A 16,402-nucleotide genomic window follows, 5' to 3' on the forward strand; every position below is an offset into this window, starting at 1 on the left:
AGGCACTTCCAGCAGGACTGAAATCGGGAAAACAGCCCATGACACAGATTTCTGGGCCCCTGCTCACTGGCTTCATCGTAGGCAATTTGTAGGTGCCGTGACGCTGTTTCTGTGGAATCAAAGAATACACCTTCCATGCTCTGCTACAGCAGGTCTGAATGGTCAGGTGTGGCAGATTGGGGCTGCCTGCATTTTTCTCAGCTGGTAATAAAGACTCTGCAACAGAGGAGCGGTCTTTCCATATTTAACAGGATGAAAAGACAAGGCAGCGTGGCGTACGGGGAAGCGAATGTGGCTGCTGCGTGGATGGTGCACAGGCTCAACCCGGAGTCCAGCCGACTGGCCCTCCGCTTCCTGACCTGGCGTCTGTGGCGTTCTCCTTGGTGCCGCCGGTGGGCAGGAAGGCTCTTCTGAGAAGCCCATCTGGCCTAAACTGGCTTGAAGTCTTCTCCGTAATTTTTTAAGAATTCAAACTAGGGTGGGAGAAGCACTATTCTGAGGGGCTGGCAGCTCGTCCCTCCTTCCCCAGCGCTGGTCTCTACTGGATGCGAAGCTCAGACCTCACGTATTTCTCCCCCGAGGTAGACTTAAGAATTATTTTTTTCCAAATGGTGCTGGGAGACAGGCGCTTTCCTGTGGCATTTATTTGCAAAATCTGTCCCCCTCCCAAGAACCAAGGGTCTCCCCCACCTTGCCAAATGAGGTGGGTGTGGTGCAAGACATCCTCACAGACTTCACCGCCTCATGATTTGAAAACATAAGGTTGAAGAGCGCCTGGGTGGCTCAGTCAACTTAGCGTCTGACTCTTAATTTCAGCTCAGATCATGATCCCAGGGTCATGGGTTCGAGCCCCATATCAGGCTCTGCGCTGGTGAAGCCTGCTTGGGATTCATTCATTCTCTCTCTCTCTCTCCCTCCCTCCTTCCCCTGCTCCTACACTTTCTCTGTAAAATAAAGTAAAACATTAAAAAAAAAAAAAGAAAATATAAGGTTGAGATGGACCCAAAAATAGGTACTGAAGTTCACATTTGCGTTCTCTCCCTCCCCTCCCACTTACAGATGCAGAAATGGGCAGGTCGGGAGTTTTATATCAGAGTTGTCCTCTTCCTATTACTACCCGACTGTGTCACGCAGGGGACACAGCACATATTGTGTCCTCTGGGTGCAGAACCCGCCAGCCCGGCCGCGCTCCTCCCCTTCTCCCCAGCAGGTGCAGTGCTGTCTGCGGCTGCTCCCCCTGCTGCCCTCTGGCTGCTCAGATACACTGTGTCCCAGGGACTGTTAACACTGGGAGCTGTATTTCAAGTTGTTAAATACTGTTGGTACCCCAACTGATGGGTTAAAGGGCTTTTTTTTTTTTTTAATTTTTTTAACGTTTTATTTATTTTTGAGACAGGGAGAGACAGAGCATGAACAGGGGAGAGTCAGACAGAGAGAGACACAGAATCTGAAACAGGCTCCAGGCTCTGAGCTGTCAGCACAGAGCCCGACGCGGGGCTCGAACTCATGGACCGAGAGATCATGACCTGAGCCGAAGTCGGCCGCTTAACCGACTGAGCTACCCAGGCGCCCCAAAAGGGCTTTTAACATTTTGTGCTCCATTAAGATACTCTCACACACACGTTGTTAGCTCAGTAAATATGAATTCATCTGCTAAAAGAGGCAACTAGATCATCTACAAACTAAGTTTTAGGAGCTTTGTTTCAAGCATCTAGCAACACCCTCATGGAAAAATGGCCTCACTAAATGCTTTGGCCACAACAAGTACTTGTTCACAGTCTGTGTCTATTCCAAAGGAGACTTAAAACTCACCACATCCAACCCCCTCATTACATTTATGGAAACTGAGGCTTCAGGGAAATGTCACCTGTCTGAGGTACGTTATAGGTCATTAGCTGAGGTAGGGAAGTGAACCAGCACCTCATGCTGTCATTAATATTTGTTAAAAACAGCTTTTATTCAGGGGCACCTGGGTGCCTCTGTCAGTTAAGCCTCCAACTCTTGATTTCGGCTCAGGTCATGATCCCAAACTCATGGGATTGAGCACTGTGTCGGGCTCTGTGCTGACAGTGCAGAGCCTACTTGAGATTCTCTATTTCCCCCTCTCTCTCTGCCCCTGCCCTGCGCGCTCTCACTCTCTCTCTCAAAAACAAATAAGTAAACAAACATTAAAAAATAAAAAAAAATTATTTCCTTACAATAATCAATCACATAAAGCTTCATTCACCATGCTGCAGCCGTGATATCTAAACTGCCCCAACCTCCCAGCTCATCCTTTCTTCCCAGAGGAAGAAGGCTGTCCTCAGGTGCCCCGACACTGCTCTCGAGCAAAGCACCTTGGCCTTTTCATTCAGTCAGGTTTTGCCTTGACGTCCGACAGGTACACTGAGCCCCGTAGTTCTGGAAGCACATCAGGCCTTTGCAAATGACCCCCACCATGAGTATCTGTCCTGAATTCTGCCGTGAGCTTCTCTGCACCCGGGACCACTGGTGGCCAGGCCCCCAGCGGAGGTGTCTGATGGCGAACGGAGGTGGGCAGGAGACAGGGAGAAGTCAGTCACTGCCGAATGTGTGCAAGGACACGCTAAGGAGCCTGACACCATGATCGGTTCCATTCACAGACACCAACAAACCCACATGGAGCCACTGCTCTGACCTTCCCACGGCTGTTTATGCCCTGAGACAATAGGAGATAAAGAGGGGACTTTTCATCGTTTTGATATGCCCACAGAAAGGCAATGCTTTGTGTTCTGGGGGGCTCGTCGCTTGCAGCCAGTGTGCCCGTGAAACGTAAAGAAATGGATACTTTGTCAGTGGTAACTTCATGTTTTGCTATTGCAGTTGTATAAGCCAAGGACTGAGAGGAAAAAGAAACGAAGGGAGGTATCAGGGGATCTAGAACCTAGAATGTGAGAAAACAACAAACGGCACAGAAATCCGAAGAAAACCAAAAAGCAGAGATAACTGCAAAGCCAAGGTGCCCAGAAAGCAGACAATGACTCCATACTTTCCATGAGAACCCACGCAGAGGAGAGAACCGCAAGGCTACAACGTGTACGTCCTCACGAACACATGTGCATCGTGGGAGGGGGTAAGGACAAGGGATTCAGGCTCGAGATCTGGACTCAAGTCTGTCTGCATGCGTGGGGCAACCCTTTCTTCCTGCAGCATCCGCGTCCTCCCCTCACCCTACTGAGGACCACCCACCCACCCTCTCATCCGATCTCACTTACGGGGCGTCGGCCTCAGTCCCTACATTTACCACCAGGTGGGCTATGCCCAGAGGTGACCCAACGGTGTCTGGCTGACTCGTCGTCGGCTCTGCCCTGCAGCCACGCTGTACTGGGTGGAACAAACAGTCAATGGGTCTGGGTCTGCCTCTGTCACTCTCTGGCCCCATCAACCCCCCGCCTCTCTGTGACCCATTCTCCTCATTTGTGAAACAGGGACAGAAGAGTGCCTACCACGCAAGCCTCCATGAGAAGAGACACGTTAATTAGTACAACATGCTGAAACAGTGGCCGTGGGGCCAGCACAGCCCGAGTGTGTGACCCCACCGCCTGCCCCTCCCTGCTTGGACGCCCTGGGACCTCCTGTCACTGCACCAGCAGAAAACCTGGGCCCTCACCTCCCACGGTCTGGAGATAAATTTTCTCCCACTGATGACTATGCAGCCTGAAAGAACATAACTGATTAGTTGCTAGGCATCCAAGTCAGATAAAGGGTAAGAACATGTTCCCCAAACCCCCAAGCGCTAGACACACGTTCACTCTTCCAACGTCACAAATGAATTTCTAGACTTCCGCACAGGCTTCAAGAGTTTCCCACACTTATTAGGCTTTGACACCTAAATAACCCATGAGACAGGTAAGGAAACATTATTCTCATCTGAAGGAAACCGTGACTGAGAGCTTCCATGCCTGGTAAAATGCCACCCGGCCAGACCGAGGGTCAACTACTCCACTGGGATCTACATAGGGCTTCTTCCCAACATGCCCCCAGGTGCCGGGCTCCCAGCCAACCATGCTGTCCCAGGAGAGCCCCTCATCCACCATCCAGGGGGGCAGGTTTATGCCCTGGGAGTGTGGAGACCAGGACAGGAGTGGGGTTAAGAACCACCTACGGGCATGGGGCCTGGTCCACAGGGCACCAACAGCACCTGGTTCCAGAGAGCCACCCAGATTCCACACAACTCTCCAGGCCACGGGACATACCTGGCTGCTTCTGTCGAGGTTTAGGCAAGTTTGTGACACAGGTATGGGGACACATCAGGACGTTGCAGGGGTGGAGTGAGCCCTCCAGGAAGAGCTGCTTCGTTTCTGACAAGTGGATCCCACCGAGTGGGGTTTTGGGGAGGGTGTTTGCTGGAACCAAGGCCAGGCAATAAACCCCAACTTGATGTATGCTGTCAATTGCCTGGAAAGTCACGAGGGAGGAAGCGGGTTAGAACAGGTGCCACAGACACGAAGCAAATGTTCAGACGGTGCAAAGTCCCGTCTGTAACATGAGCAAGCACACGCCATCCGAGTGGGGTGAAGATGCCAAGAGAAGGGGTGTCCCTCCAAATCCAGCCAAACTGGCTAATTTTATGTGGGATTTGTGGAATACCACATGCACTAAGGAGGGAAATTTTGAGGAAAAAAATACACTCTTGAGATCAAAACAAAAACTATTCCTTGTGACATCCCCAAGTGAATGGTGGGAGCCAGTTTTGCAGACCCGTGACCCCTAATCTTGGTCTGTTTAGTTATTTTCCAAGAATGAAATACACATTTCCCGGTCGATGCAATTTCTGATCCAATGGGGCAACGGTCGGGGAGCACGGGAGCACCGTTGGTGGGGGTTAAGGGAAGCCGGCGTGGAAGCAGGTGAGGGGCCCCGGGGCGGGAGCAGAGCTATACCTGCAGCACCCTGCTCATCCACTGGAAGCTGTCCTCCTCCGTGGAGTCTGGCCTCTGCTCGGCCACAATCACTATCCTCTCGTCGTGCAGGACAGTTACGGAAAACACAGCTATCCTGCGAGGACAGAAAGGAGCAGGTGCGGTGAGCACGTGCTGTAGATGCCGCCCAAAGCACTGTTCATTCCGCTACTGATGGCAGAGCCCAGGAGAGCACAGCGCCGGCCTCTGCTCCGGCAAACCTGTGAGGGGACAGGCCCCACTTCTCGGGGCAGACGGAAGGTGCTGGGCTGTGGACGTCAGAACCGCGCACAATCCACATCTTGGGTTGCACCTGTGAAGTAAGTCTCCACATCAAGGGAAACTCTGGGATGAACGAGTTTCTGCCTCTCTCTCGGGAAGCACAGCACCACGTGACTCGGACCCCCAGAGTCCCCCCCGTCACACAGAGGCTGCCCTGTCTCAGTGAGTTAAACGGGGCAACGCTACATCCACGTGTCTGTCACTTCCACTCTCAGTGGCCTGCCGGGCGGCAGTAAGGCTCTACAGGAGTTCATGACCTCCTTCACATGAGCCAAAACCCGGGGAGCCGCCACCGTGAATTAGTATTTACTGTGCCCAGATCATCAGGGAGAAGAGGCCACAGGACTCCATTCTCCCACACAACTGTTGCTCGACTATTACCTTGGGGTCTTTGGAGATGATCTGCTCCAACATGAATTTTTGGCTGTTCCCTTTGTGTATTTCTTTAAAACACAAGTTTTTCAAACAGATATTATTTGACTCAGAGGAGAAGTGACGAAAATTACGTATGGAGCTCAGGAAATTTCTATAAAATTGGGCATTCATAACTAGACAGGACGTCAGAGGTCACTCACTCCCACAACTAAGGAATTTGTGCAATTTTATATAACCAATGTTGTCTGCAGACAACCCAGGGCTGAATTCCCAGAGGGCACACGCACACCCACCTTCCTCTGTAGACGAATTTCATGGGCTCCACGGCCAGCGCTGTGGCGACGATGTCGTCCGCATTGTGTCGGCGCCCGCTGACCACCATGAGCCCGTCCATCTTGCCCACCACGAAGACGAGCCCCCCGGGGCCGACGAAGCCCAGCAGGCCTGTCCTTACGAAGGGGTACTCGCTGACAGGGGCCCCCGAGCTCGTCACAGGGAACACCTGCAGACACACACGAGCAGTGAGTGCCCAGGGGTGCCCACCGCCACACTCCTCCCTGGAGCCCATTGGAGAAGCCCCCCCACCCCCCAATGCTCATCGCCCACGGTCCACATGCAAGGCTGTCCACCAGTTTCCTTCCACAGCATCCACACCTAAGAATCGATACCGAGATCATGATGATAATCTAATAAATGCTAATTAATTATTCTGCTTTAAATCCACAGTGTAAAAGTGATGAATGGAAAACCAAAAATGTACATAAGTTGTAAGATGATCCCTATTCATTAATGTTTCCTTATGAGGACTACACCAAAAAGGGAAAATACAAACGGGGCAAATCACAGTGTTCTAAGCCTGCACCTGTTTCCTCAGACCCTGCAGGTTAAGTCACAGGAAAAAGGAGAGGGGTTTTCTACAGACTCCGGCTAGCTGGGCTTCAGGGACATTTTAGAACCTGGAAGCCACATTCAACAAAGCACCTCATCGCAATGTGCTCTAAGAAACAAACCCCTAAGCAACCTGCATTTTCTTCTTCTTTTCTTAAATGTTAATTTATTTTTGAGAGAGAGAGACAGAGACAGAGCGTGAGCAGAGGAGGAACACAGACAGAGGGAGACACAGAATCTGAAGCAGGCTCCAGGTTCTGAGCTGTCAGCACAGAGCCCCACGCAGGGCTTGAACTCACGGATGATGAGATCATGACCCGAGCTGAAGTCAGAGATGCTCAACCAACTGAGCCACCCAGGTGCCCCAGCAACCCACATTTTCTCGTGCACAATTTATTCGAAAGTGTGCTCCTCGCAAGGTTAAGTATCACGCGGTCAAATGAAAGCAATTCTGGGAAACTGAGGTGCAGCAGAGTTTACCACTTAACCGCCAACAAGGCCAGTGTGCGTGTACGTACGCACTGAGTGCACTAACAGCGAGCCACCCACGCGTGCAAACAAGAAACAAGTATGTGTGGACACCCACCACACACACACAGCATATGCCACACGTGTGTGCATACACACCCGCTCATGCTGTGGAGACAGTTACCAAGTCTGGCTTCAGTGGGCGGGCCGGGCCACAAGGGAGGGCAGGTCTGTGACAGGTGTGCTCTGCCCTCACTCCTCAGCCTGTCAGCTGCAGCACTTACTAAACAGGTTAACGTAAGAACAGCACGGCATAAAAAAGGCCTTTTGTTCAATGTTTATCTTTGAGGGGGGGAGAGAGAGCACGTGTGAGCGTGAGCAGGGGAGGGGCAGAGAGAGAGGGAGACACAGAATCCGAAGCAGGCTCCAGGCTCTGAGCTGTCGGCACAGAGCCCCATGTGGGGCTGGAATTCACAGACCACGAGGTCATGACCTGAGCCAAAGTCAATGCTTAACCGACTGAGTCAGGTGCCCCCCAAAAAGCCCTTTTTAAAGAAACTGTTCTTGCCCTTTTTCAACACTGACTATGAGGTGAAAAAAAGCTGATAAGCTAAATTCATTGAAAATTATTAAAAAAAAAAAGGCAGCAAAAAGTGCAACCATCTTAGTTCCTAAGAGTATATTTAGCTGAGAAACTACCACCTTATCTTACATGTCTGTGCACCTGGCATTGGGGCTCAGCTCCATGACCCTACCTCGAAGGTGTTCTTGGTCATGCCCGAGAGGCCGTAATAGGACGTGCCCGTGGCAATGGCGCACACGCAGAGCTCCCCGATTTCATCCGTTCTACACAGCTGAGGAATGCCGTCCGGCTTCACTGAACACATGATGGCTAGAAGCAAAACAGGACACACAGGTAATATTAGAGAGGGAGAGGGAGACACAGAGAGGGACAGGGTGGGGAGGGACAGAGAGAGACAGGAAGGGAGGGAGGGAGGGAGGGAGGCAGGGACAAGGAGACAGAGGGACAGGGTGGGGAGGGACAGAGACAAGGGGACAGAGAGGGACGGGGGGGGGGCAGAGAGGGAGACAGGGGCGGGGCAGGGGGACAGAAGAAATGACTGAACACAGGGAGAGCACAGTGAGCGGAAACCGCATTTGAAACAGGAGTGTGAAGGTAAAAGGGAGGCCAGGCCGGTCCTGGTCTTCCCTGGAGTCATGAGCTTTCACGTTCCAAGAAAACGTCCACTGACACAGCTGTGGTGTAAGATTCTGACAGCTTGAACTTTAATGTGCCAATCGTACTGAGGGGATGGGGACTTCTCCCATCTGGACCAAGAGACACCTGGGAGGAGCCCAAGGCCCCCCCCCGCACACGGCCCCTCTGTTCCCTGCAAGCCCCGCGCTCCCCCTCCAGTCATCCGGGAGCCCCGGCCGGAACATCAGGAGGCAGCGTGTGCAGCGCCCTGACGGTCTCGTGTGCGCATTTGTGGGAACGGTTCCCTGACTTTTAAAAACGGGCTCTTCTGCTAGAACCAAGCATTGCTCATCGTCTGGAGCCCCGTCCCTGGATTTTTATACCATCTGCTACCAGCCTCAGTGCCCAGCTTTGTCCAAAAGGTGGATGGCCGGCGGGAACTTGACCCTTGCAGGGAGAGAAGCCCTCCATGGGCTGCAGGGGCATGGCATGGCCCACGGCGCCCCCTAGGGGAAAGGACCCCGGGATCCTAGCATGGGAGGTAGCAGAGATGCCCCGTGAAGCTTCCTGAACGTTCTTTCATCAGGAGAGGCAGCAGTGACAAGCCCGGATTTAAGTGCTCCGTCTGACCTCGCGCCAGAGGGGCACGGTGGTCCCCGGTGGGAAGCAGCCCGCTGGACACGGCTGGGGCTCCTGACTCGACCCCCGCCCCCAACGTGTGCAGCCCAGCGTCCACACTCACCGCCAGGCATCACGAGGCCGACATCCTGCACGGTGAGCACAGACAGCTTTTCTTCGGAGTCCACCCGGATGACCCCGTAGGTAAGCCCATGCATGGAGAGGACACCCCGGCCCGGGGCTGGTTGCTGTCATCTGTGGGCCTGAAAGAGCAGTTTTGTCTGAACACATAGGAGCAAACAAGCCACCATCACCAGAGAGGCATTCAAGTGCACGCACACCAGAGGCAGCCAGACACGTCTGGGGTCCCAAAGATCCCCGAAGCAGATCTGAATGCCACACTGTCCTGTGTTCTTAGCGTGCCAAGGGGTGCTGGTTGTCTGTGAGACGTCAACATCATTAACTCTGTCTCTGGAATGCCCCTCCCTTACACGTATCAGCCATCGACTGATTCCTTCCCTCCCCTCTCTCCGCAGGTCTGATTTTCCAGTTTTGAAAGTGGCTAACAAGGGACCACAATGTCTCCAAGAACACGGATGATGGCACGGAACAGAAACAAGGGAGGTGGGGTGGCCTGGGCTCAAGTTGAGACGTGCACTAGGCAGACAGAAGCTCATGGTGCAGGAATCTGAAATGACAGGCCATGCCATTCTGCATGACAAGCTTGGGGAAGTCTTTCTTCGCAGAAGGCATGTGGTGAAATGCTTTCACTCCACCTTCAGCCCGTCTCCTCCATGGCCCCCGCCACTCCAGCTCACTCCACGCCAGCCCCAGGCCCTTTATCCAGCACCCAGCCCACCCCTTCTGGGGGCTTTCACACTTGTCCCTGCCTCCATCTGGAATGTTCTCGGAGCAGACATCCCCCTGGCAGCTCAAATACGCAAGTACTCATTACCCCCCAAGACGGCACAGTAGGGCCACCTGACTACCCACACCAGGCCTCCTGCATCAGAGTCTCTGCTCCCCAAGGGTTCCCTTCTGTTCACTGCATAGCCTTACCCCTGGACAAGTGTGCAGTAATAAAGGTCTGCTGACTAATTACTGAATAAATAAAATATTTCCAAGAACATGGACTTTGTCCCTGTAACTAAAGAATCTTCCATGTGGGCTAAGTGAGGCACACGTTAGGGAAATACCACACTTCTTTTTCTAATTTTCTGTATATACATGGGTAGCATCCTTTTAGGATCTAAAAGTTAGAAAATAAACAGAAGTTTGCTGTTTAGCTTTAAAACTGATAAATCTTGATAATGTTTCAAGAAAATATCTTTACAATGAACCTAGAAATACAAGTAGAGAAACATAAAGGTTAAAATGTGCAAAAGGAGGGGTGCCTGGGTGGCTCAGTCAGTTGAGCACCTCACTCTTGATTTCAACTCAGGTCATGATCTCACAGTTCATGGGATCAAGCCCCACGTCAGACTCTGCATTGAGCACAGAGCCTGCTTGTGATTCTCTCTCGCTCCCCCTCTGGCCCTCCCCCACTTGTACTCTCTCTCAAAAAAACAATGTGCAAAATATCTCATTTGAATCAAGTAACTAGGTGTTATAAAAAGAAGCATATATTATAGGTCAATTATACCTCAACTAAAAAAAAATAAAAATAAACAATAAAAAGGAAGCATAAGAGAGTCTGGAAATTGAAATGGTTCTGTCTGTGAAGCATCCAAAAGGGTAGCGCTAAGCAGACAGAAGAAAAGTCTGCCCAGTGATAAGGTCCACCCAGAACTACCCGGAAATGAGCCCCAAACACTGGAATCTATATTGTTCCGCAGGGTGAGAGAGGAGCCCCGCAGCAACCCTCTGCTGCTCCGAATCCCTGACCCCACTATTGTCCTTGGCCAAAACACAAAGCGAGAGTCTTAAATCAGAATGCTCAGTGCCTGTTGTGGACTGAGTTGTGTCCCCAAAGCTGTGACCAGTCCTGGTCCCGGTACCTTGACTATCACTGTATTAACATGAAAGAGGATCTTTGTGGACGTCATTAGTTAGATGAGATCATCCTGGAATCGGGACGGGCCCCAAATGCAATGATCGGTGTCCTTACAAGAGGAGACACAGGCGTCATGTGACAATAGCAGCCGTACTGCAAGGAGAGGGGTGCCAGCAGCAGCGGGAGGGCCTGGAGCAGATGGGCCGTGAGAGCCCCTGGGAGCACCCGGCCCTCAGACACCTTGACCCCGGGCTTCTGGCCCCCAGAACTCTGAGGCAGCAGGTTCCCCTTGTGTCACACCACCCGGGAGGGGCGGAGGCACTTACGACAGCCCCAGGAGACAAACGCACCAAGGAACGGGATTTAAAGGTACACGTATTTGGCTGGAATGACCACAGGATAGCAAAAGGCTGGCGTGGCCATGACTCAGCCCAAGCAAGGGATACAGGGGGACCGGGATGGGCCGTGCCCGTGCGCCAAGAGGGAAAGGCTCTCTTAACATTCAAGGATGTAAGTTCTGGGGTCTTAGGCACGAGACCTGCTTTCCTAGAAACAAGACTCACTGGAGCACAATTATGAACCGTGTTTGCTACAGGAACCCTTCAACTGTAGGTGTAAAATGAAACTATGGAAACTTGGGTACATGCACTTAAAATGTGAACCAATGATACCACTCAGGTTTTACTTTGATCTACAGCTATATGTTTATATTTAATAGAGTCCCTTGCTCGTCAGAGAAATCTCAGACACGCTCAGCCAACAGCCCTGCCTCCCGATGACACAGCTCTGCTCAGCTGGCACCTGGGTGTGCCCAACTGTCCCGAGCCCTCTGCACACAGAGACTCACTCACTTGGCAGGTACACCCGCACGGCACCACTGTCCTCCGCTTTACAGACCACAACTGCGGGCTTGGGCACGTTCAGTTCATCATCTGCATCCCTGTGGGGCTTGGTGGGATACAGACCCACAGCTCCAGTTAGGGACAGCTTCCCATCTCCCTTTCCTGCCTCTGGCCTCAAAGACCGAGCACTTCTTAGTCCACGGCACACTTTTCTTTTGAGGGAACTTTAGGACAAATGACACGAGTAACACGGGCAAATGGGGCACTGCACAAAAAGTCACAGCAAAGGCAAAAGCACCTGCCTGACCCCATCCCAGCCCTGCCTCACCGGCAGCCACAACAGATGATCCACCAGTTCCTTTAATCTGTATTTACATAAAATAGGTGCATGTGTAAATACACCTGTATTTAAAAAAAGCAAAGCCACAATAAGCATGTTCTCTTGCAACTTGCTTTTCCACCAAATGGATCTTGTGGATCTTCCTGTGTGTGTGTGTGTGATATAAACACTATGTATACCGCACATGCCAATGACCCGACCGGTCTTAATTGTTGGTGGTGTTCGATAATAGTGACATGTAGTCACTTTATTTCATTTCTATACAATTAGAAGTATGACTGTAAAACACATATCTAGAAAAAGAACTGAAGAATCAAAAAGTATACACGTTTAAAATTTTAATAAAGCCTATATAACTTCCCAAAAGACTATCACCTTGCACGTCCACTCTAAGTACTGTTTTCCAATCTACCAGACGTGCACAGGGTACTGTTTTATGCAGGAGGCCACCGGAAGCATGTTGTGCACGTCAAGTATCTCACAGCAGCTCTGAGACACGCATGTCCGTCGTCCCCACTCACAGGCAAGAAGCGGAGTGTGTCAGGCAGTGGCATCTGGGGCACAGCTGTGGGGCAGACCCCGGCATCGAGCGCAGACTGGCCTCAAACCTGCACTCGTGGCCACGGGGAAGGCGGCCTCCCAGCAGCCACTTCCGCACACCCGTGCCCACACAACCCTAAAAGTGTTCCCGCTTTGGTGGTGAAACGCTGTTCCTCTCTGTTACTTTGGTTTGCATTTGAGTGATGAACAAAGTCAGCTTATCTTTCTCTCCATTAACACCTTCCTAGGAAACAAAAAGTCCAAGTAGACTAAACTAGATGAGGAAGTGAAAAAATGATCCCAATAAGAATTCCCAGAGATTTCAAAAAGATGTGGTTTCACGATCAAACACAGTGCGACGAACAACGGCTGAGAGAGCTTGAGCCGTTAGTCCCCCCAGGCTCAATGCCCAGATGACGCAGAGGGCTGACGGCGTCGAAGAGCAATTCTTGCAGTTCCCAGGACTGCCGAGGGCGTCTCTGCGCACAGAGATACAGAAGGAATGCAGCTGTGAGCGGCCAGCCCCGCGACCACGGGCAAATGGCACAAAGACCTAAGCGAAGAGACGGAAGCCGGAAGGTGCGCGCCGGCCTTGGCCTCAGGAGGAATGTTCCTGATGGCCGATGGCTTCAACGGGATAGCGTGCGCACCTGTTCCCTGGCCATGCCAGTCCTGCCTCCGCGAGATGTTAGATAACCCTCAGGTAATCACGCTGTGTGACACCTGAAGAGGTAGCTATAAGTTTCAACTAACACGTCCACAGTTTGCTATCACTGGCCACGCTCAAATCTGCACCCACACGAAATAAATGCAGTCACATAAGCCACAAGCATTTGGGACAATTCCCATTCTCAGGATGTAATGGGGAAGTGGCCACCACATCTCGAAGGGTTTAGCGCCACCGTCTCTCACTGCAGCCTCCTGCAGGTGTGACAGCAAAGGTCCTTCCCTGCTTCCATCAGATGGAGGCAACCCCCAACTCCAGGAACGGTTGACTCAGGAACATCCAGAGAGCAAAGGGGTCAAGTCTCAGGAAACAGCCCTTTCCTTTGCCAATGTCAGGGTTGACTACAACATTTCCAAAGGGCATGTTGTCATGGGACGCACACGCCCAAGTACATGTGATGCTATCGTAATGACACTAACATTAGCCTGAGCCCTGAATTCTTATGGGCACCACGCAGACCTTCGGCACTCTACACGCACAGATGTTCACACCGTCCTGTGACACAGGCCAGTGGTCACGCCCCTTCACAGATGTGGACTCCGAGGACTGAAGGAGGCCCTATGCCGAGTGACAAAGCTGGCAAGAGGCAAAGCAAAGCACAAACAAGCCAGAATGGTGACCCGGGGTCAACAGACTCTGAAATGCACGGGGGGGGCTGGGCCAGGCTCACCGGACCCAGAGCGTAAGGAGGTGTAAGTGCACACGTGGGGTCCACACAAGGGCATGAGAGTGGCTCCCGTAACACCACCTCCCTAGGAAATACATACTTGGAGCCACAGGGCCATCAGTCTGTGTGAGGGAGGGGCGCCCTTGTGCCTGTGGCCAGCAAGGCGCTCCTTTCTGGATAGAGGACGTTCTTTCCAGGAGAGGTACCCTGCCCCGCTTGTCTGGTGCTGTCGTCCTTGACTGAAGTCTCTCTACAGCTGAACGTAACCTCATTTACCGGGGCAGCTGGCCCCCGATAACTGAACAGCACCCGGTAAAAACGCCCTTTGAAGAGAGCGGAGCAGCAGACACTGCGCACTTGTAACAGAAACAACGTTTTTAGGAACACTCCTGCAAATTTCGGGACAGAGCCAGTCAAATCCGTGAATACGTGCACTCTTCTTCAACGTTGAGATGGAGACTTTCAAAACCACCCACACTAAAGTCTCGGTAAAATTCTTGCTGTTTTTTTTTTTGAGAGAGAGTGAGGGAGAGAGAGAATCTCAAGCAGGCTCCGTGCTCAGTGCAGAGCCCAATGCGGGGCTCGATCCCACGAACTGCGAGATAATGACCTGAGCGAAATTAGGAGTTGGACACTCAACCAACTAAGTCACCCAGGTGCCCTTAAAATTCATGATTTTTGACAGGGGAAGTTACAAGATTAAAACATCACACCTTTAATTTCTAAGTTATTTTAGTGTGATTTTCTCCCCTTTCTCTGACGAGAGCAATGCACACTTATTTTTTAAAAACTTTTAAATGTTTATTTATTTTTGAGAGAAAAAGACAGAGTAGGAGTGGGGGAGGGGCAGAGAGAGGGAGAGACACAGAATCTGAAGCAGCTCCAGGATCTGAGTTGTCTGCCCAGAGCCCGACACGGGGCTTGAACCCAGGAACAATGAGATAATGACCTGAGCCAAAGCAGGACGCTTAACCAACTGAGCCACCCAGGCGGCCTGCACACTGATTTAAAAAAAAAAAAAAAAAAAAAAAAAAAAAAAAAAAGCCTGCTTCAAGAGCTATGTAATATAAAAAGGGAATGTTTTCTCCTCCATTATTTTACCTACTCACTTTAGAGAGAATTCTTTTCAGCCGGAAAAGGGACCATACCATACAAGCGGTGTGCAAACTTTGGTTTCATTTGCCCTGGCAACTTCTCCGCATCTCAGGGCAGGCGATCAGGGTGCACAGCAGGGAAGTGTCAGCATGTACATCAAGGGTGGGGCTGCGCCCCGAGCGGCACCTGCTCTCTGCAAGCTAACCCTCCACCACACCAAGCACACAGTCCAACCAAACACAAAACAGAACACGGTTCGCTCCTGCACGTGGGCGGTCAGAACAACTCACACAAGGTAACTCGAGTCACTGGGCTCTTCAATGCTACCTGATTAGTCCATATTTCCACTTAGATATGGTGATTCTCATCTTCAAACTATTTTACACTTAGACAAGTTCTACAGTTTTGTCTGAATTTAAAACTTTCAGATTAAAATTTCTGATAATGTAATTTATCTTGTGTTATAAAAACAAGATTATAGAACTTCATGTCTGACTTTTTTTTATGGGGCAAAGCCATTCGTGAAAACCCCACTTCAATTCACAGGCTTGTTAACTATTTTTATTCTGGGTCACTGGTTGGGGTGTCCCCAGCAAAACTGTCCGATTCTGGCCCCCAACAGACATCCTGCCACATGGGCCCCTCCCAGCTCTCTAAATTCCAGGGGGACATTTCAACATGCAAAATGATTTTGGTTTCAAAGGGGCAACTTTATTATCCTCTGGAATTGCTGTTTTAATTACTGCTTTACATAATTATTACCCTTTCATTGCTAAAGCATCAAGGTATTAAAAGAACATCCTGCAGATAAAAAGCCCACAGAGGGGTGACCTGGGTGGCTCAGTCACTTAAGCGTCTGACTTTTGATTTCAGCTCAGGTCTTGACTTCAGGGTCATGAATTCAGGCTCTGCACTGGGTGTGAAGCCTACTTAAAGAGCCTACAAAATATTTTTTTTATTTCAATCAACATTACCACAATGTAGCTTTAAAAAGCAGGTTCTGCATCTATATTTCAGTGATGGAAACAGAACCAGACAGTAATCCCAGAGATACATGGGGCCATGAATGATTTGCCAGTTTTCGTTCTGCAATTTGCCCTCTTGAAATAATTCTACAGATAACTTTAGGTATCATGAAACCATATTTCTCCAATATTTTTGATTTTACAACTATTCCTCAAAGAAAAAGGAAACAGAAAACATGAACCTGGGTGATGACAGTTTTAAAAACAAGAAAGACAAACACCTTGGTTGCTCAGGAAGCCAGGGAAGACCTCACAGGGGAACAGTGTGGTTTACTGCCATTACCTGGTCGACATGCATGGAAACAGACATGCATGAACAGACACCCGTGAAGACAGATGCACGTGAACACAGGCACTTTCAGATAGATACCCATGAAGACAGGCACAAACAGGACACACATGAAATCAGACCACACGAAGACAGA

The 16,402-nt window shown here is 50.8% G+C and overlaps 1 protein-coding gene across 1 annotated transcript in view; it reads right to left on the minus strand.

The window, feature by feature from the left end:
• Positions 1-16,402, minus strand: part of DIP2C (disco interacting protein 2 homolog C) — a 412,351-nt gene that overhangs the window by 80,143 nt on the left and 315,806 nt on the right. Inside the window, 6 exon segments of the mRNA XM_042990907.1 lie at positions 4,215-4,416; positions 4,902-5,016; positions 5,870-6,078; positions 7,688-7,824; positions 8,873-8,989; positions 8,992-9,011. Coding sequence (XP_042846841.1) covers positions 4,215-4,416; positions 4,902-5,016; positions 5,870-6,078; positions 7,688-7,824; positions 8,873-8,989; positions 8,992-9,011 — 800 coding nt within the window.

The sequence above is a fragment of the Panthera tigris genome, chromosome B4, assembly GCF_018350195.1.
Source record: "Panthera tigris isolate Pti1 chromosome B4, P.tigris_Pti1_mat1.1, whole genome shotgun sequence".
Taxonomy (NCBI): Eukaryota; Metazoa; Chordata; class Mammalia; order Carnivora; family Felidae; genus Panthera; species Panthera tigris.